The sequence below is a fragment of the Macaca fascicularis genome, chromosome 4 (genome assembly GCF_037993035.2).
Source record: "Macaca fascicularis isolate 582-1 chromosome 4, T2T-MFA8v1.1".
NCBI lineage: Eukaryota > Metazoa > Chordata > Mammalia > Primates > Cercopithecidae > Macaca > Macaca fascicularis.
Genome location: NC_088378.1, coordinates 124887659 through 124907675, shown reverse-complemented (window position 1 = coordinate 124907675; position 20017 = coordinate 124887659). Strand labels below are relative to the sequence as shown.

General features: G+C 38.7%; 3 protein-coding genes across 5 annotated transcripts in view; 2 read left to right on the top strand and 1 right to left on the bottom strand.

The window, feature by feature from the left end:
• SLC25A27 (solute carrier family 25 member 27) overlaps nucleotides 1-8698 on the top strand; it is a 41530-nt gene extending 32832 nt beyond the window's left edge. Inside the window, exon 10 of the mRNA XM_074037842.1 lies at nucleotides 8574-8698. The gene's annotated coding sequence lies outside the window, so the exon portion shown is untranslated. The remainder of the gene's footprint in view (nucleotides 1-8573) is intronic.
• Nucleotides 601-16492, top strand: TDRD6 (tudor domain containing 6). Its single transcript, XM_065543938.2, has 4 exons — nucleotides 601-6912; nucleotides 8574-8698; nucleotides 10193-10282; nucleotides 14046-16492. Exons 1-4 carry the CDS (start codon nucleotides 864-866, stop codon nucleotides 14073-14075), a joined length of 6294 nt encoding a protein of 2097 aa, XP_065400010.1. The 5' UTR covers nucleotides 601-863; the 3' UTR covers nucleotides 14076-16492.
• Nucleotides 16493-16719: 227 nt separating this feature from the next.
• Nucleotides 16720-20017, bottom strand: part of PLA2G7 (phospholipase A2 group VII) — a 32573-nt gene continuing 29275 nt past the window's right edge. For all 3 annotated transcript variants that reach the window (XM_065543939.2, XM_005552801.4, XM_005552803.4), the window contains exons 11-12: nucleotides 17344-17492; nucleotides 16720-16889 (exon numbers count right to left, since the gene is read on the bottom strand). In XM_065543939.2, coding sequence (XP_065400011.1) covers nucleotides 16759-16889; nucleotides 17344-17492 — 280 coding nt within the window. In that variant the 3' untranslated portion in view covers nucleotides 16720-16758. The remainder of the gene's footprint in view (nucleotides 16890-17343; nucleotides 17493-20017) is intronic.

Sequence of the window (20017 nt, the reverse complement as noted above, 5' to 3'; positions counted from 1 at the left end):
TCTGTGAGTAAATGAAAATGCCTTCAAAATTGGGATGCCAGAGTTAGCCAGCAAAGCAACAAAGGAACACGTATCAGCTAAGTGTGGGAAGGGAAATATGTACCAGTCGCTATATACTTTCATACGTCATTTTAACCTCATATCAACTCTATCAATTCAGATAATGACACAGGGTTAAAGAATAGAGGCTGAGCACCTGGCTGTCCACAGACACAATGAGCCAGCAGGAGCACCGCGGCAGCGCCCGGGGCCCTCCGAGAGTTCTGGCCTTAACGCCTAGAAATGTGCCATTGTCTCCCGTGTTTCTCGTTCCCGATTCTCGTCGGGAACGCCACTGGCTAGTACCGTGCCTGGCCCCCAGTGCTCAATCCCTGGTAGTTGGGAGGACGAAAAGGAAATCCCTCTCTGTTCCGTCCTCACCGCAGCCCTGAGCCAGGCCCTCACACGGAGGCCTCCAGAGTTAAAGGCGCTCTGAGGAGATGCAAGTTGTGTCCAAAACCTCCCACTTCCGGGTCTCCTGAACGTCCCAAAAAGTTCCTTAGGCCCTTAGGCGTTAGGCCAACCCCAGGCCTCGACTGGCCCCGCCCACTCCCCGCGGCCGGAAGTGGCGGCGCAGAGCGCAGTAAATGCGTGCCCGTAGGCGCGACCTCGGGCGGTTGGTGGGGCTACTGGGTCTTACCAGTCCGCTGCGTGAGTCCCGGAGGGGGGGTTGCCGAGGAAACGCCTCTCCGGCGTCCTTCCCCTCCCCGGGGTCCTTTGAACCTAGTTTGGCTGGGACTCGCCTTCTGGCGGCGCGGAGGATTTCAAGGCCCTGACGCGCGGCCCTGAATTTCCGGAAGTGGGGTCCACACCGCGCAGTCAAGATGTGCTCGACGCCCGGAATGCCGGCGCCAGGGGCCTCGCTGGCCCTGCGGGTATCCTTCGTGGACGTGCATCCCGATGTGATCCCGGTGCAGCTGTGGGGGCTGGTGGGCGAGCGGCGGGGCGAGTACCTGCGGCTGAGCCGGGAAATCCAGGAAGCGGCGGCCACGCGCGGCCAGTGGGCGCTGGGCAGCGCCTCGGCCTCTCCCGGCGAGCTGTGCCTGGTGCAGGTGGGGCTTCTGTGGCACCGCTGCCGCGTGCTCAGCCGGCAGGCACAGGAGAGCCGTGTCTTCCTGCTGGACGAGGGCCGCACCATCACTGCCGGCGCAGGCTCGCTGGCGCCCGGGCGCAGAGAGTTCTTCAACTTGCCCTCGGAAGTGCTGGGCTGCGTGCTGGCAGGCCTGGTGCCGGCAGGCTGCGGCGCGGGCGCGGGCGAGCCGCAGCACTGGCCCGCCGACGCCGTGGACTTCCTTAGCAACCTTCAGGGCAAGGAGGTGCACGGGTGCGTCCTGGACGTGCTGCTGCTCCATCGCCTAGTCCTCCTGGAGGTGCCCGATGTGTTCCAACAGATGCGGGAGCTGGGCCTGGCCCGGCGGGTGCCCGACAGCCTCTTCCGTTCGTTGCTGGAGCGCTATCTCACAGCGGCCACTGCTAGCGTGGGCTCTGGGGTCCCGGTTCTCTCGCGAGTCCCGCTCAAGCAAAAGCAGCCTGGTCTGGATTACTTCTATCCCCAGCTGCAGCTGGGCGTGACGGAGCCCGTGGTCGTAACCCAAGTGTGCCATCCCCACCGCATTCACTGCCAGCTCCGCAGCCTCTCGCAGGAGATCCACCGCCTCTCTGAGAGTATGGCCCAGGTATACCGGGGTTCCACAGGGACAGGGGATGAGAACTGCACCAGCGCCACCTGGGAGGAGAGGGAGGAGAGCCCAGACAAGCCAGGCTCTCCGTGTGCATCCTGTGGCCTGAATGGACATTGGTACAGAGCACTCTTGCTTGAGACTTTTCGGCCCCAGCGCTGTGCCCAGGTGCTTCACGTGGACTATGGAAGGAAGGAGTTAGTGAGTTGCAGTAGCCTTCGGTACCTGTTGCCTGAATATTTTCGAATGCCAGTGGTGACCTACCCTTGCGCTTTGTATGGACTCTGGGATGGTGGGAGAGGCTGGTCTCGGTCACAGGTTGGTGACCTGAAGGCGCTGATACTGGGCAAGGCAGTGAATGCAAAGATTGAATTTTATTGCTCCTTTGAGCATGTATATTATGTCACCCTGTATGGAGAAGATGGGATTAATCTGAACCGTGTGTTTGGAGTACAGTCGTATTGCTTGGCTGACCGAGTCCTTCAGAGCCAGGGAACAGAGGAAGAGGAACCAGAAACATCTCCTCAGTCTCAGTCTCCTGCTGAAGAAGTAGATGAAGAGATTTCACTCCCAGCCTTAAGATCTATCAGGTTAAAGATGAATGCCTTCTACGATGCACAGGTAGAGTTTGTTAAAAATCCTTCTGAGTTTTGGATTAGATTGAGGAAACACAATGTCACCTTCAGTAAGCTGATGAGGAGAATGTGCGGTTTCTATTCCTCTGCCAGTAAGCTGGATGGTGTAGTTTTGAAACCTGAACCTGATGACCTTTGCTGTGTCAAGTGGAAAGAAAATGGTTATTATAGGGCCATAGTCACCAAGTTGGATGACAAGAGTGTGGATGTATTCTTAGTTGACCGAGGCAATTCGGAAAATGTGGACTGGTATGACGTAAGGATGCTGCTTCCTCAGTTTAGGCAGCTGCCAATATTGGCTCTGAAGTGCACCCTAGCTGATATTTGGCCTTTGGGAAAAACTTGGAGCCAGGAGGCAGTTTCCTTTTTTGAAAAGACTGTGCTCCACAAAGAATTAGTCATCCATATTCTTGATAAACAGGATCATCAATATGTTATTGAGATTCTTGATGAATCAAGAACAGGGGAAGAAAACATTAGTAAGGTAATTGCCCAAGCTGGATATGCCAAGTATCAGGAATTTGAAACAAAGGAAAATATCCCGGTAAATGCCCACTCCCCAGGGCATGTTTCAAATCATTTTACTACGGAAAATAACAAAATACCTTTTGCCAAAACTGGAGAAGGAGAGCAGAAAGCCAAGAGAGAGAATAAAACCACATCTGTTTCAAAAGCTTTGAGTGACACAACAGTTGTGACAAATGGTTCAGCTAAACCAGTTGTGCAGGAAAAAGTGAAAAGAGCATCTGTTTATTTTCCTCTTATACAGAATTTCTTGGAAATTAAGCCAGGCTCCTCTTGTAAAGGAGAGCTGGAAGTTGGAAGTACAGTAGAAGTCAGAGTGTCTTATGTTGAAAACCCTGGCTATTTCTGGTGTCAGCTGACCAGGAATATACAAGGACTTAAAACTCTAATGTCTGATATTCAGTACTATTGCAAAAATATAGCTGCTCCTCACCAGGGAAACACCCCTGCTTGTTTGGCTAAGCGAACGGTAAACAGACAATGGTCCAGAGCGCTCATTAGTGGGATACAATCTGTGGAGCATGTCAATGTAATATTTGTAGATTATGGAGACAGAGAAATGGTATCTGTGAAGAATATTTATTCAATTAGTGAAGAATTTCTCAAGGTTAAGGCTCAGGCTTTTAGGTGCAGCCTTTATAATTTAATTCAACCAAATGGTCAAAATCCCTTTGTTTGGGATGTAAAGGCGATACAAGCTTTCAATGAATTTGTAGATAATGCATGGCAAAAAAATCTAGAATTAAAATGTACGGTATTTGCTCTGGCTTCAATTAATAATGAAGAACTGTTTAACATTGTGGATTTGCTAACACCCTTTCAGAGCGCATGCCATTTCTTGGTAGAAAAGAGACTTGCGAGACCAGTAAAACTTCAGAAGCCTTTGGAGTCCTCTGTTCAGCTACATTCCTACTTCTATTCTACGCATGATATGAAAATTGGAAGTGAAGAATTAGTGTATATAACGCATATTGATGACCCTTGGACATTTTATTGCCAGCTGGCAAGAAATGCAAGTATTTTAGAACAGTTGTCATGTAGTATTACACAACTAAGTAAAGTTTTGCTGAATTTAAAAACATCTCCCTTGAACCCTGGAACCTTGTGCCTTGCCAAATATACTGATGGAAACTGGTATAGGGGCATAGTAATAGAAAAAGAGCCAAAGAAAGTCTTCTTTGTTGATTTTGGGAATATTTATGTAGTAACAAGTGATGATCTGCTTCCAATACCTAGTGATGCATATGATGTCTTACTTTTGCCCATGCAAGCTGTCAAATGTTCATTATCTGATATTCCTGATCATATACCAGAAGAAGTGGTGTTGTGGTTTCAGGAGACTATTTTAGATAAGTCACTGAAGGCTTTAGTTGTAGCAAAAGATCCAGATGGAACACTGATTATAGAACTATATGGTGATAATATTCAAGTTAGTGCTAGTATTAATAAGAAGTTGGGGCTACTTAGTTACAAAGATAGAATAAGAAAAAAAGAAAGTGAACTGCTCCCTTCTACAATTGAAAATCTTGCAGAAAAAAATGAGAATATGAAGTTGCCATGTACAGAGTATTTAAGTAAATCAGTAGGGAACAAGTTACATAATAAAGAAATTTCGGAACAGTCATATAAACCTAAGATCAACTCATCATACAAGGAACTCAGACTTTTACAAAGTTTAACAAAAACAAACTTAGTCACTCAATATCAAGACACTGTGGGAAATAAAAATAGTCAAGTGTTTCCATTAACAACAGAAAAGAAAGAAGAAATTTGTGCTGAGACACTCTTGAAAACAGCAAGAGTAGAAGCCACTCTTTCAGAGAGAAAATTAGGAGATTCATGTGACAAAGATTTACCTCTGAAATTTTGTGAGTTCCCACAGAAGACTATAATGCCTGGATTTAAAACAACTGTATATGTTTCTCATATAAATGACCTTTCAGATTTTTATGTTCAACTAATAGAAGATGAATCTGAAATTAGTCGTCTTTCAGAGAGATTAAACAGTGTTAAAACAGTGCCCGAATATTATGCAGGTCCACCTTTGCAAAGAGGAGATGTGATATGTGCTGTTTTCCCAGAAGACAATTTATGGTATCGTGCTGTGGTCAAGGAGCAGCAACCCAATGACCTTCTCTCTGTGCAGTTTATAGATTATGGCAATGTTTCTGTGGTTCATACTAACAAAATAGGTAGGCTTGACCTTGTTAATGCAGTATTGCCAGGATTGTGCATTCATTGCTCCTTGCAGGGATTTGGGGTTCCTGACAATAAAAACTCTAAGAAAATGATGCATTACTTTTCCCAACGGACCAGCGAGACTGCAATAAGATGTGAATTTGTAACATTTCGAGACAGATGGGAAGTTATTCTTGCTGATGAACATGGGATCATAGCAGATGACATGATTAGCAGGTATGCTGTCAGTGAAAAATCTCAAATAGAACTTTCTACCCAAGTAATTAAAGGTGCCGGTTCAAACTCTGCTAACAAATCAGACGTTGACACTTCAGTATTTCTTAACTGGTATAATCCAGAAAAAAAAATGGTAAGAGCTTATGCCACTGTGATAGATGGACCCGAGTACTTTTGGTGTCAGTTTGCTGATACAGAGAAACTTCAGTATTTAGAAGTAGAAGTACAGACTGCTGGAGAACAGGTAGTAGACAGGAGAAATTGTATCACATGTCCTTATATTGGAGATCCTTGTATAGTAAGATACAGAGAAGATGGACATTATTATAGAGCACTTATCACTAATATTTGTGAAGATTATCTTGTATCTGTCAGGCTTGTGGACTTTGGAAACGTTGAAGACTGTGTGGACCCAAAAGCACTCTGGGCCATTCCTTCTGAACTTTTGTCGGTTCCCATGCAAGCCTTTCCATGTTGCCTCTCGGGATTTAACATTTCAGAAGGAGTATGTTCTCAAGAGGGAAATGACTATTTCTATGAAATAGTAACAGAAGATGTGTTGGAAATAACAATATTAGAAATCAGAAGGGATGTTTGTGATATCCCTTTAGCAATTGTCGACTTGAAAAGCAAAGGTAAAAGTATTAATGAGAAAATGGAGAAATATTCTAAGATTGGTATTACTAAAAGTGCTCTTCCCTATGAAAATACGGACTCGGAGATAAAGCAGGCTCTTGGGTCCTGCAATCTTGATGTAGGACTTAAGAAATTAAGTAATAAAGCTGTCCAAAATAAAATATATATGGAACGGGCAGATGAGCTTGCTGAAAGAACTGAAAAAGATGTAAACAATATCGGAACCAAACCAAGTAACTTCCGTGACCCTAAAACTGATAACATTTGTGAAGGTTTTGAAAACCCCTGCAAAGATAAAATTGATACTGAGGAACTGGAAGGTGAAGTAGAGTGTCATCTGGTTGACAAAGCAGAGTTTGATGATAAATACCTAATTACAGGATTTAACACATTACTACCACATGGTGATGAAACAAAGGAGATACTAGAACTGAATTCACTTGAGGTGCCACTTTCTCCTGATGATGAATCAAAAGAATTCTTAGAGCTGGAATCTATTGAGTTACAGAATTCTCTGGTGGTGGATGAAGAAAAAGAGGAACTAAGCCTGGTGCCACCAAGTATGCCACTCTCCCAAGAGTGTGTCACAAAAGGTGCCCTGGAGCTATTTACAGGGCAGATTCCTCTCACCTGTGAAGCTGAGAAACAACCAGAACTAGAGCTACCTACAGCCCAGCTGCCTTTAGATGACAAGATGGATCCTTTGTCTTTAGGAGTTAGTCAGAAAGCACAAGAGTGCATGTGTACTGAGGACGTGAGAAAGTCAAGTTGTGTAGAATCTTTTGATGACCAGCACAGGATGTCATTGCATCTACATGGAGCAGATTGTGATCCTAAAACACAGATTGAAATGAATATATATGAAGAAGAATTTATAGAGTATAAAAACAGGGATGACATTTCAGCATTGATGCCTTTGTTCCCTGAGGAAGAAAGCAGTGATGGAAGCAAGCACAATAATGGTTTACCAGATCATGTCTCAGGTATGTGAATTTTTTTTCCCATTTACTTTTGTAATTTTGTTTGTTTGTTTATTTGTTTGAGGTGAGGTCTTGCTCTGTCATCTAGGCTGAAGTGCAGTGGTGTGATCTTGGCTCACAGCAGCCTCTGCCTCCCGGACTCAAGTGGTCTTCCCACCCCAGCCCAGCCTCCCGAGTAGCTGGGACTACAGGCGTGTGCCACCACGCCCAGCTAATTTTTGTATTTTTTGTAGAGACAGTTTCGTCGTGTTATCCAGGCTGGTCTCAAACTCCTGGTCTCAAGCAATCCTCCTGCCTCAGCCTCCCAAAGTGTCCTTTTACTTTTAAGTTTAACATAGTGACTTTCCAAAGTTGTTTGTTTTAAAGAAAAGAGAATAATTGTTACATGGATTGCTAAAAAATAATTTTTTGTAAGAAAGATTAAAAACCTGGGAAGTGAATCAGATTGGATTTTATGAAGGGCATTTTAAACTTGGGGAAAATATATTGTGAAATCAGTGCAAAATTTTATATGCTGGAAGAAATGCTGAAATATTAGTTTTGTGTTTAAAAATTGAATGCTTAAAATCTATGAGTCTCCAAAAGGTAATCACATTTAAAATGTAATCACATTTATAATCAAGAGGGCAAGTGTTGGTAAGTTTTATAAAACATGGTATTCCCTTGCCAAGTACTATGGTAGGCATAACTTTACAGTAAGGATTATTTTAACAGGGTCTTTTAGACTTAACTGTATCATGCATTGATCTTGCAATTCATTAGAAACCCGCAAACAAAAAAAAATAGATTTAGGTAGCCTATATTAAAAAATTTGTCATGAGTAAATCTTGGAGAACATTTATTATATTAACATTTTTATAAATTATTTTTACTGCTGTTTTCTTTGCTACTTAAAAAAAATTTAAATGGGTAACTTTTAGCTTTTTATAATCAATGCTATACTTTTTAAATGTCAATTTTTGTATTATGAAATTTGAACCATTGTAAAAATAAGGAAAATAATGAAATAGTGAGAATGAAAATCAACAAAAAGTGATCAATGTTAACACCATGATGTATTTTCTTTTTGTTGTCTTTTACCATCTTTGTGTATGTCTACTGCATAGTTTTAAAAACAATTTAGATCATACTATCATACAGTATTGAATCCTGCATTTTAGTCCCTTAAAAATGCTTTCAAAATATTTTAATTGCATGGTATGCCATCCTGTGGGTACACATAAGTTATTTAAGTATTTCCCTTGTATTAGATATTTATTCCTCATTGTCACATTTAATAATAGTAAGTATTAACTCTGTGATAAGAATGTCTGCTCATTTGTAACACGCTGCTTTGTTATAGAAATGGCTGTTGTAAGTATAAAAGACACTTGTCTTAATAGTACCATATTTTATTAGCGATTTTCAGTGTTAGAAATCAGATTCACATCCTTATGATGGTGATTTTTTTGTTTGGTTTGTTGGTTTAGAAAAGCAGCAAGAGATTATATGGGGGAGGGGCGCTAGAAGAATTTTAAACAAAATTGAGGGAGACGGTCATATCAATGTACTAATTACATGATATTGATGATATAGAAATAATGCACATTAGGAAAATGCTTTGCTTGTGTATGTTACATTAAGGAATTAAGAGATATGCATTGAGTCTTAATTCAATTTGGCAGCTCAACCACAGAACACCTACACTCTGAAAGCCTTTACTGTTGGATCTAAATGTGTTGTGTGGTCAAGTCTAAGAAACACATGGTCTAAATGTGAGATTTTAGAAACAGCTGAAGAAGGAACAAGGGTAAGTGACGTTTAAGTTCTTTATCTCCAAATGTATTTGCAGACTATTAAGGAAATTTTACCAGACTCTGTTAGACTAGAGAATGCAATTGAACAAATGTTTACCTGCTTGTTCCCCCTGATAATTTGATGTAATGCACAAATATTTTAAATCTCCATATATAAGAATCGTAGCAAGAAATCATCCTAGGCTGTATCATCTATCTCTCTTACTCTTTCTAAATTCTGTTAGTCATCTAGTTCCACACTTTACACATCTTACCTCTTAGTTGGAATTTTTTATATCTAGTGCCACTACCTTAGTTGAGTCATTTCACAGCTACATTCCTCTAATAACCTTCTATTTTGTTTGCTGCTTCTAGTCTTCTTTAAATTGATGGTCCACGGTGTCAGGGTGAAGTTTGTAAAAGGCAAATTTGTTTACATCATTATTGTGTGAAACTTATTAGGGACTTCCAGTTGATTGTGTTTCTCCCGTGATTTGAAAACCACCTGTTTGAGAATTACCTGGTGTATTTTTTAAATTGTATTATAGATTCCTAGGCCTTGGCCTGGCCTGCTAATTCAGAATTTCTGGGGTTAGGATTCCAGAATGTGCATTAATATTCCATTAAAATTGGAGAGCCCCTGACCTGGAACATAAAAGTCAAGCTCATTAACATGGCATAGGATATACAATCTGCTTGCTGTTTCGATATATTTAATAATTCAGTTCTATTTTACCTATATTCCATCCTGTTACCGAACTGGTTAATTCCAATTTACTTACCCATTGCCTCTACCAGGGAGCCATTCACTGACGTTGTTTTCTAAATTTATCCTTGTCCTCAACCTTCCCCCCGTCCCAAAAAGGCCTTATTTCTGTATTACATTCCTATACCCCTTACTGCTGAAGTCTGTACTTCTATGGTGTATTGTAATTATCTGCTTAGAGGTCTTTCCTCTGCTAGATTTTGAACTATTTGATGTTGAAATTTTATCCATCTTTGATCACCAGTCATAGATACTCTGTATATGTTTGGGAAACTGAAGTAGCATGGAGTTTGAAACATAAGGTTGAAGTTCAATAAATTCATTTTCATTGTTTTTTAAAGTATTTCATTTTAGGGCCAGGTGCAGTGGCTCATGCCTGTAATCCCAGCATTTTGGGAGGCCAAAGCAGGTAGATTGCTTGAGCCAAGGATTTTGAGACCAGAGTGGGCAGCATAGTGAAACCCTGTCTCTACCCAAAATACAAAAAATTAGCTGGGCATGGTGGTGTGCGCCTGTAGTCCCAGTTATTTGGGAGGCTGAGGTGGGCAGATTGCCTTGAGCCCAGGAGGTCGAGGCAACAGTGAGCTGTGATCCTGCCACTGCCCTCCAGCCTGGGCAATAGAGCAAGACCCTATCTCAAAATAATAATAATAGTATATTATTTTTAAAATAATTGCTCTGGTACATAAATCAGTTATTTTTTTGAATTGGACACTTAAAAAAAAATTGTTTTCTCCTGTAGGTTTTGAACCTTTCAAATGGTATGGAGGAGATAGTGAACCCTGAGAATGTCTGGAATGGCATACCCAAATCGGATAAGCGTCCACCTGAGGTATGGAATTGTATGAGTAGTAATTAGTGAGAGCATTGTTCTTCATTTTGAAAGGTGATTTAACAAACTATTTCCAAAGCCCTTGCGTTTGGAAAAATGGGAGAAAAATCCTGTGACAATAGTTAAAAGCAGCAATAACAAAATGGATGATTTTGGTCCTTATGCCAAGTATTCTCTGAGAAAACTGTTATTAATGTTTTACTCCTTGATTAGAAAATGTTTTGGTGTTCATGACTCTTATAAAATATATATTAGATGCAGAAGACCTGGGAAATATGGCAATATTAAAAACGAGAAAGTAACAATCACCTGTAATATACCCATCCAGAGACAAGTAGGTTGACCAGTTTGGTTTTCTTTTATAATTTTTCTGTTTATATGTAATGTAAGTATTGCATCTACATAGTTTAGACACAATTGATTTCATCCTATGTGTAGTTTTATATTTTGATTTTCTTCATTTAAGACGATATGGTGGGCAATTTGCCATGACATTATGATGTGTCTGGGCATTTGAATTTATCCTGTTTGGGGTTGGTTGAACTTCTTGAACTTCTCACTTCATAATCTTTGTCTGATAGTTTTAATATCTGGTCCTCTTGGGGTTTGTAGCTGTTGATTTTCTTTTCTCTAGAGAAATGGTCAGCTTTTCTTGGTCCTTTGTATGTTGAGTAATTTTGGATTATATCCTGAACATTTTGCATATTATGTTTTAAGACTTTGGGTCCTGTTAAAATCTGGAGAATGTTGAAGTTTTTGTTATAGCAGATGATCAGCTGGTTTCAATTCATACCACATGTTCTGTTTCTCCTTCTATAGTTGGTGATTCTCCTGTCGGTTTAGTTTTCAAAGCCTTTGCTGTTCAGATCCTCCCGGTACATAAGCCACCCAGGGTAGTCATGGACTTTGGTCAGTGGTTTATATAGTAGTTAGGTGTCAGAGACTTTGCTGTGCTTATTTGGCTCTGTTCTGCATGTGCATAGCTCAGGGGCAATCCTGAGACTTACAGTTCACGTGTAGCATTAGGAGTTAAACATTTTCAACTCTTTTCCTCTCTGAGATGTTCTCCACATTTTCTGGCTCCCAGGATCCTCTTTTATCCAGCCTCCAATGGCCCCTTTTTCTCATCCCCTAGCCAGACAGTATTTTTCTCTCAACCTCTGTTCCACCACACAGTTCTGTTTGATTGCGCATAAGAAGCAGATAAAGAGATAACAAAAACAATCTCCTATTACTACTCTTCAGACAACAGAAAGCTCTTTTCCTGGTTCCACTGGCTAGAGAGATGGGTCATCTCTTACATTTGTAGGTGCCTATGTTGCCATAGCTGTCACCAGGTAGTAACTGGGGCTAGCCACCCTCAGGGCAGGGCCAGAAGAAAAACAGAAAAAAAACATAACACCACAATACAGCAAAGAGATTTCCTACCTATTTCTTACTCTCTAGCATTCAGGGTTCCTTTATCCCTTGTCCCCTGACTATAAATAAGAAATTTCTCTCAGAATTTTACTGTCTGCCCTAGCTGGGCAGTTTTGATTTGGCCCACCCTCAGATCAAAATCAGGAGACAAAGAAGTAAAAAAAAGAAAAGGCCTGTGAAACTCACTCTTGTTGTGAGTCATTATTCACGTTTTTACTTTAATTCTTAATCTACCTATTCCTGTTCACTTTTGAATCTTTGAGTAGTTGCTTTTTATATTCTGTCTAGAATTTTTCATTGTAATCAGTGATAGAGAGGTTATAGTCAGCTTATTCCATCTTGGCTGCACTCAGAAAGCCATAAACAATATTTAATAGCTGAATAATGCTGCATGACACTAGTGAACCAAAATGTAGTAAATATTTTCTGTAGTGTTGGATATTTAGGTCATTTGAAATTTTTACTATTAAAAATCATTGAACATCTCTCTTTACATTATGTTAATTACTTTTTTGCTTAGGTCAGAAATAACAGCCTACTACACTTTTTGCGTCAGTATTTACTAAAACTTTTTACATTCAGGTTGTCTCCATCCATTAATTATGAAGAATCCAGAGCCAAATGCATACATATGTACATACAAGATTCAGTTGGATAAAGTTCTCTATGCCTGCCACATAGAAAAGAACTATTTAGGACTATTAAAAGTAAACATAAAATCATGTATCTAGATAAGTAAATAGATAACTACCTCTGGCTTTGACTAAGCCAGTTAGCAGACATATAGAAATTACTTATGAGTAAGGCTCTAAAATTTTTTGATTTAGTTACTAATGAGATTTAAATATCCTTCCCTCAAATTTGAGGAAGCTCTTAAATCTGGATACCTGTGTACAAATGAGCTAACTTTCCTTACAAAGTGAATATTGTATTATGCATGACGTTTTTTATGATACATCAAGTCACTATGATCTAGGAATCTAATTACATTTTTAAAAAATGGTTTCTCATCTGAGTTATTTTATTTTACCATAAGAGTATCTTGTTAATTAGTTTCTGTATCACATAATGCATGCACATGTTGCTGTTGGTTGTTAAAAGGAATATAGGAGAAATATTTCCCTTTTCATTGTCTTTAATAAAGCATCTGTGGCTCTACATGGATACCGTGTTTGAATAACAGCCCCTTGAACAATGATGTGCCTCCCCCCTTCACCAATTACCAGAGTTGTTGGGGGTTTGGGAGCTAAACATTGGAAAAGGGTACTTTACGCCCCATGTAGAGTGCTCCAGGGGTATGTTCTAGAGAAATGAGTATTTGAAGAATAGAAAATGTACTTCACGTGATCCTCATTATAAAATCAGATTGTCATAATTTTGATAAAAATACATTTTGTTGTTTACATCTTTTCTGGCTTATCTGTGGTTCTATTTCTGATTTGAATTATTTTGTGCTCATGATAAAGAATCAATAGCAATTCAAAGATTCCTTTTGTTAGGCTGTATCCGAAAGAGTAGGGAAAGATCTTTACTTCATGTCATCAGGTGATACCACAATTAAAGGTAACTTGTGTTTTTAAAACAAAATACTTTTATCACCCAGAATTACAATCTCTTAAAAATACTGTTATGCTGAATCCCTCAAACAAAAATGGTTTATCAATTTCTCTGGACATAGGTAGCAGGGAAGAAAAACCACTTTAGGTAAAAAAAGTTTGAATATACTTATGGGAATAAATAACCAAAATGAGGATTTCTTGAAATATAGGAAATTTGTTAATTGATCTTGAAAGTTAAATTATGAATGTGATCAATTCACATTTTAAAGAATTTTATCTGTTAATTAACTCATATGTTCAAATGATCTTTGTTAAATAATCTCTTGGAATTTTTGAATCTTTATATAAGATTCAAATTATTGGTTGGTTCTTGGTATTGCACATTCTTGTTCATAAATAATGCAATGTTCTTAGAAATGAGGCACGTTGAGAATAAAATCAGCTCATGATAGCTTTAATATCATGTGAAAAATATATATTAATCAAAAAGGACAAAGAACTAATTGATTATCAGCCTTGTTCACACCATTGTAGCAAAATATAAAATATGCCAATTTCATAATTTTTAAGAGAAACTTGATTTGATGGTACAGTGTGAGAACCAAAATATTAATAATAAAATAAAACATTATTTCTATGGAAATAATGCCCTGTAGTAACTAGAATACTCATCTGTCCCCCCTCCCTTTTAGAGAACATTACATTTGTCACGGTAACACCCATGGAAATAAATTTTTTTGTTTGTATGTTTCTTTCTGTTTGAAGTTTTTCTCTTTTTGTTTCAGAAAAGGGGTTTGGAGGTGATGGAGATTTAATTGTGGATCTATAGCTGTGGCCAATCAGTCAGAAGCTGCCCTCGAACAAGTGGCATCTTACCCAGACCGACAGAATATTTGAGAAAATTGAAAACATGTAACCACAGGAAGTTGTTATTTTCAAAAACTTTTATATAGGTGGAAAACAAAATAGGTCTCAGGTTGACAGTGGAGTGTATTTATAGTGACACTGTTGTATATACGGATCTGGGATCTTTCCTCTTTATTGTCTTATGTTTCTAATTAGTTGGAAGGATTTATTTTGCTAAACAGTTCACTAACACATTACATTTCAAAAAACTATTTTGGTACCTTTCAAATACAGTGTTTACATTAAAATAGAAAAATAAAGCCTCATGACAAGTACATTATTTGATTCTACTTAGGATAGCTTTTTAGCAGGATCTCCTTCAGAATTTTTGTCTTGATTTTGAATCTTTGCCTGTTTGTCTAAACATTTGACTAACATTCTGTTTGAATTTGGAAGTATTCTAATACAAGATTTGAATAAAGTTTATCCTTAAATAAAGTTTATCCTTAATATGATGGTCTCAGTTTATTAAAAAGGAAATAGAACTCTTAAATATACTTGGTTCCATCTCTCCTCTATAATGGAGGATTGGGGAAAGCAGAGTAATATTAAATGTTAGTTCTTATGTATTAGTCACTTAGCTTGTACTTTAAATGCATTTTTTCACTTTAATCATCAACTTTGAAGTGCATATCAATATTATCCATATTTTATAGGTGAGAAAATTGAAGCTTCATAGAGAGGTTAAATTACTTGCCTAAGGTCAGATAGCTAATGAGTCTCAGAGGCTTGATCAAGCCCAGACCTACCTAACTTTAAAGCCCATGACTTTTTAAACATGATTTTGCAAAGTATAGATCTTAGCTTTTGGAAACAGATCTTAGCTGTATGCTGCTTAACAGATATGTGACATAGGCAAATTATGTAATATTTTGAGATTTGATCTTCTTCATCTGTAAAGTGGTGATGATAAAACCTTTCTTGCAGTGTTTTTTAAGATTAGAAATAATTTATATAAAGTCCCTGAAAAGGTGTAGGCATTTGGTAATTGTTTCTTTTCCCTGAAAAATACTCAGTGTGTACTATGTTAGGTTATTTCTTTTTAACCTTAACTTATTAGATATTTTCAATAGTTATTTTCTCCTTTCAGCATCAGCATGCACCACCAACAAAAGAGATTGTAAGAAAAAAAAAAGTGTTGAATGGCACATCCATACAGTTGGAATGTTTATTTCTAAAATAAATGGGGAAAAAAGGTTTGCTAAATGAGACTGGGGTAAAGGTGTATCTCTGTGAAGCATTATCAGACTCTGAAGCCTAATGGAAATAGAATTATGAACCTTAAAAACCAGGTATAATTTCAGTAAGTAGAAGGGAGAGAGGTTTGCATTAAAAGTAATTGAGGTAGATGGGTATATTACTCCTGGAATAATGAATAAACAAGTTTGGCTTACTCGTATAGACAATATAATGTGAATTGTCAGGAGCAAAGCTCAGAGAAGATGTGTTAGGGTCAGATTATAGGAAGCCTTCAGTTTCAAGCTGAGTTTAACTCCCTATTTTAAAACATTGAATGGCTACAGAGGTAAAATTTCTCAGAATTAGTGACTTTGCACCTGACGCTACTAAGATAGGACTAGGGTACCAAATGAGTGGTAAAAACTTTTATATCCCTTGGGAAATAAAATCATTTTCCATGATTCCCATATTTATAAGTGTATAAATTCTTAAGCTATATTTTTACCTCCATTTAATTGTGTTACTCTGTTTTACTACTACATATAGAATTGAAAACATAAAATTAATTGGAATATGAAGAAGCTAAATGTAATTCTGAATGTTTTATTATCCTTCACAGCCTTTGTGTGAGTACTAATGTATTTTAACTGGAATCCCTGCTATATGCTGTAATACCTATGGAACCTTTCTTTAGTAAGTAGAATGCCTTAAAGAATTAAAGAAAATGCCAAAAATTACCAATTTTCTCTAATCCACTGCCTTTGCCTCATCTCTAATATTCTTAACCCTTCTCCACTCCTCATTTAATCATCATTTGAATTTGTGTAGTACCACCAATCCTGTGCTAAAACAATGGGCTTTTGCTTGTTCTAATTTTTCTTACCATGACCAAAAGTCAAAGAAAAGTGCTGCCAAATTCTACCTAGAATATCGTGTTGCTAAAATTAAACTCTACCACCCATAGTAGATAATAAAAAGCAAGAAATTCTGTTTTTACTGTATGTTTAGAGGGTCTTGTATCATTGCAACAGGTTTTCACTGGCATTTTGCCTGTTTTAATCTACTTGTCTGTCAAAGTAATGTAAAAGCATGTTTTAACTTCGACACTAAAAAGGAAACATCTTTGTAAAATTAAAATTTAGGCTGATATGAACGTTGTATGCTGTATTCTTTCTTTACATCTAAAGGGAAAAAATTCTTAGTCTAAGCTTCAATCACGATTACAGTATAGCCTATATTTTAAAATATGAGTCCTTGGGAAAATACATTAAAAATCTCTCTCTCTCTTTCTCTCTCTCTCTCTCTCTCTCTCTCTCTCTCTCACACACACACACACACACACACACACACACACACACACAAAATTTTAGGCAGTTTTGAAGCAAGACTTCTAAAACTGTTTTAATCCTAATTCTAATTCTCTGTTCCTGAAGAGCTCTGTAACATGATGTGTTGATTGGTTGTATTAATGTTGGTCCCCGGGATAAGATTCTCATCATCTCCTTCAATCAAGCAGTCCCACTGATCAAAATCTTTATGAAGTCCTGTAAAATATAAAGTGTTAATGAACATATTAAACTTTTGAGAGCATTAAAGAGTTTGGTGCCCCTAGGTGGCAATACAGATTTACAAATTACCCAAGTTGCATTAGGATGGTAGAGACAATGCTCTGTTTCAGCTGCCCCATGGCTGCTTTAGCAGCTGAATGCAAACGGGATAGGAGTGAGGCAACCTGCTGTCAGTATCCTCAACATGGAAGTCCACTCTAGGCTTCATACAAAGACTATTAGCTTTAACAGTTGGGTTTGCTTTCTATAATATATATGATGTAAAGCAGCAAAATTGACTCTCAAATTTCTGTTTTCAAATTGATTTACTGCTTTGTTCCATTGTAAACCAACTGGAAATAGTTTAAATGGTACTAAAGCTGTATTAAGATAGACAGGTTTGTCCTGAGATTCATCTGGTTTATTTCATGAAAAAATATTGGTTTCTTACCTAAATGCTTTTGTAAGAATGCTAATGAAGCTTTGTTGCTAAGATCAATCGCTACATCTGAATCTATATCTCCCTTTAATTTGAGCATGCGTCCAATTATTTTGCCAGTTGCAAAAGTGAAGTCAGCAAAATTCTGATGGACTGAACCCCTAAAAGAAAACAAGACATTTAAAAGTCACATTGTTTGATAAAATTATTAATTTTTTAGTTAGGGTGTAAGAAAGATACGGGTCTTGTTGGTCTGTTTAATGAAAACCAAGGAAGAAATAAAACTTGTAATTTGATCTACTTAGATGTATTTCAAGGGTCACAGGCTGTTTGTTTAGGGATCCCAGAGTATATTCATCTTCCCTCTAGAAAAACAAAGAATCTTGGTCTTGCTTGGTATCTTGATTTTAGAAGAAATGACTCTTGCTTTTTAGTGAATTGGAATACTTCCAATTTGTGTGTTGAGGGTCCCTGAACTCACAGCCAGAGCCTGCCACCTGCCCTCACCACTGAACATGGTATGTATTTGATGCTAGTCACTTTAAATTTAAATCACTTTAGATTTAAGCCTTAGAGGAAATAGATTTCAAACAACACCTTTCCCAGTTTTAAACTGTAAGCACTTTATAAATATCATTTGCACTGCTCTCTACATTCATCAATAGCCTAATGTCAAATAGAATGGCCTTTTTTTAGTCCTTATTTTCTACCACCACTGGGACATTTGACACTTGATGGCTTTCTTGCACTTTTTTTCTTTTCACTTCCTTAACGTTGCACCTTCCCTTCTGACAATAACCACTCTATGTTCTTCACTGGCTCTTCACCCATTTCCCATTGGCTGAAAGTAGGCATTCCTTACGATTCTATTGCCAGACCAATTCTTTTCTCACTTTGCAATCTCTTCTACTTCAAATGTTTCATCTATGTTATCATGTAAGTTATATAATCATCCAGTTTGTGGCCAGACATCTATAAACAGATTCCCCCGTTCTCAAGCTAAGAAATTGTGAAGTTAAAAGACATCTTCCCAGCCCCACCCAAAGCTACTCTGCCTCTTGACTCTGCTGGTTCTTATAAGCAAACCATCATTCTCTTAGTTTTCTAAGCTCAAAATAGGGCCACTTAACTCCCTCTCACTCTTCCCCACATTGTAGTAGGAAACTCGAATGTCAGAAACATAAAGAAGATAAATGGCAGGATTACAAGAGAATTGCGAGCAGAAGCTTGGATGCTCTGACTGTGGAGAACTGGCTGGAGGAGGAGAAATGGAAGGAGCAGTATTAATGACAGGAGAAGCAGTAAAGAGGAGGGTCATAGTAGCCAAGGGAGCAGGAAGAGGGGTGGTCAGCAATGTTGAACAGATGCAGAAAGCAAGGTTGAGATTCTGAAGAGGCTGCTGGTGTGGCATGCAGCAGGCCTTTAGTGTCTTTGTTTTGGCATGCCGGTGGGGGCCCAGGAAGCTAGACCATAAGACTTAAAGAGTGAGTAGAAGTAAGCACATGCAATAACTAATATTTGTTATTCTTTGACGGTTTCTAGCAGAGAAGGGAAGAAAGAAAAGGTGAGAGCCTAGCAAGGAAGTAGGGTTGAGGGAGGGTTAGGTGCTTTGTATTATTTCCGTTTTAGAATTAGAGAGACTTGCACATACACATAAGCTAAATGAAGTCCTTGCCTGAAATACCTAAACCCTTCCTTACTATCTAAACTCTCTTGATCGAAACAAAATCCAATTTTAGTATCATCTATGAATCCTTTTCCGTTGGAAGAGACCCCTCTATTCTCTGAGCCCATAGTGGTTATTGCCTATACTCTGTATGTTTCCTTCTTGCCTCTTCTCTTCTCCTAAATAAACCAGATTTCAGATAGGAAAGGGCTGAGTTCAGGTCCATATTTGCTTTGTAATATCTCATTGAGAGTTCAAAACCTTATCAGGAGTTCTTTTTCACCTCCAGGATACAAGAATTGCCAACACTTGATGGTACCCCATTATAGCTTTGGGGAATTTATAAACTCATATTCTTTCTCAACAGGTAAGTATATTGCAGGTCTCGATAGATAATCTGACTTTTTCTTTAAAGAGTTCCTAGCCCAGCTTAATGATGAAATACTTCCCCCTAGCTCTACCCCCAAAAATCTGTAGGCATGTTCTGATGTTTAGATTAAAGTAGTATATAGTATTATGCTAATTTTAAAAATTACCAGTGATATAGTTTGGATCTGTGTCCCCACCAAATCATATGTCAAACTAGAATCCCCAGTGTCAGAGGTAGGGACTGGTGGGAGGTGATTGGATCATGGGAGCAGTTTCTCATGGTTTCATACCATCCCCCTTGGTGCTGTCATTGTGACAGTGAGTTCTTGTGAGACCTGGTTATTTAAAAGTGTGTAGTACCGTCACCCATCCCTCTCCTCCTCCTGCTCTGGCTATGTGAAGTGTTCATGCCCCCGTTGCCTTCTGACATAATCGTAAGTTTCCCGAGGCCTCCCCAGAAGCCAAGCAGATGCCAGCATCATGCTTCCTGCACAGGCTGCGGAACTGTGAGCCAATTAAATCTCTTTTCTTTATAAATTACCCAGTCTCAGGTATTTCTATATAGTAATGCAAGAACAGACGAATATAACCAGTATATATGCTATATACATTAACATTCCCATTTTAAAAAGAGTAAGACTAAATGTTCTT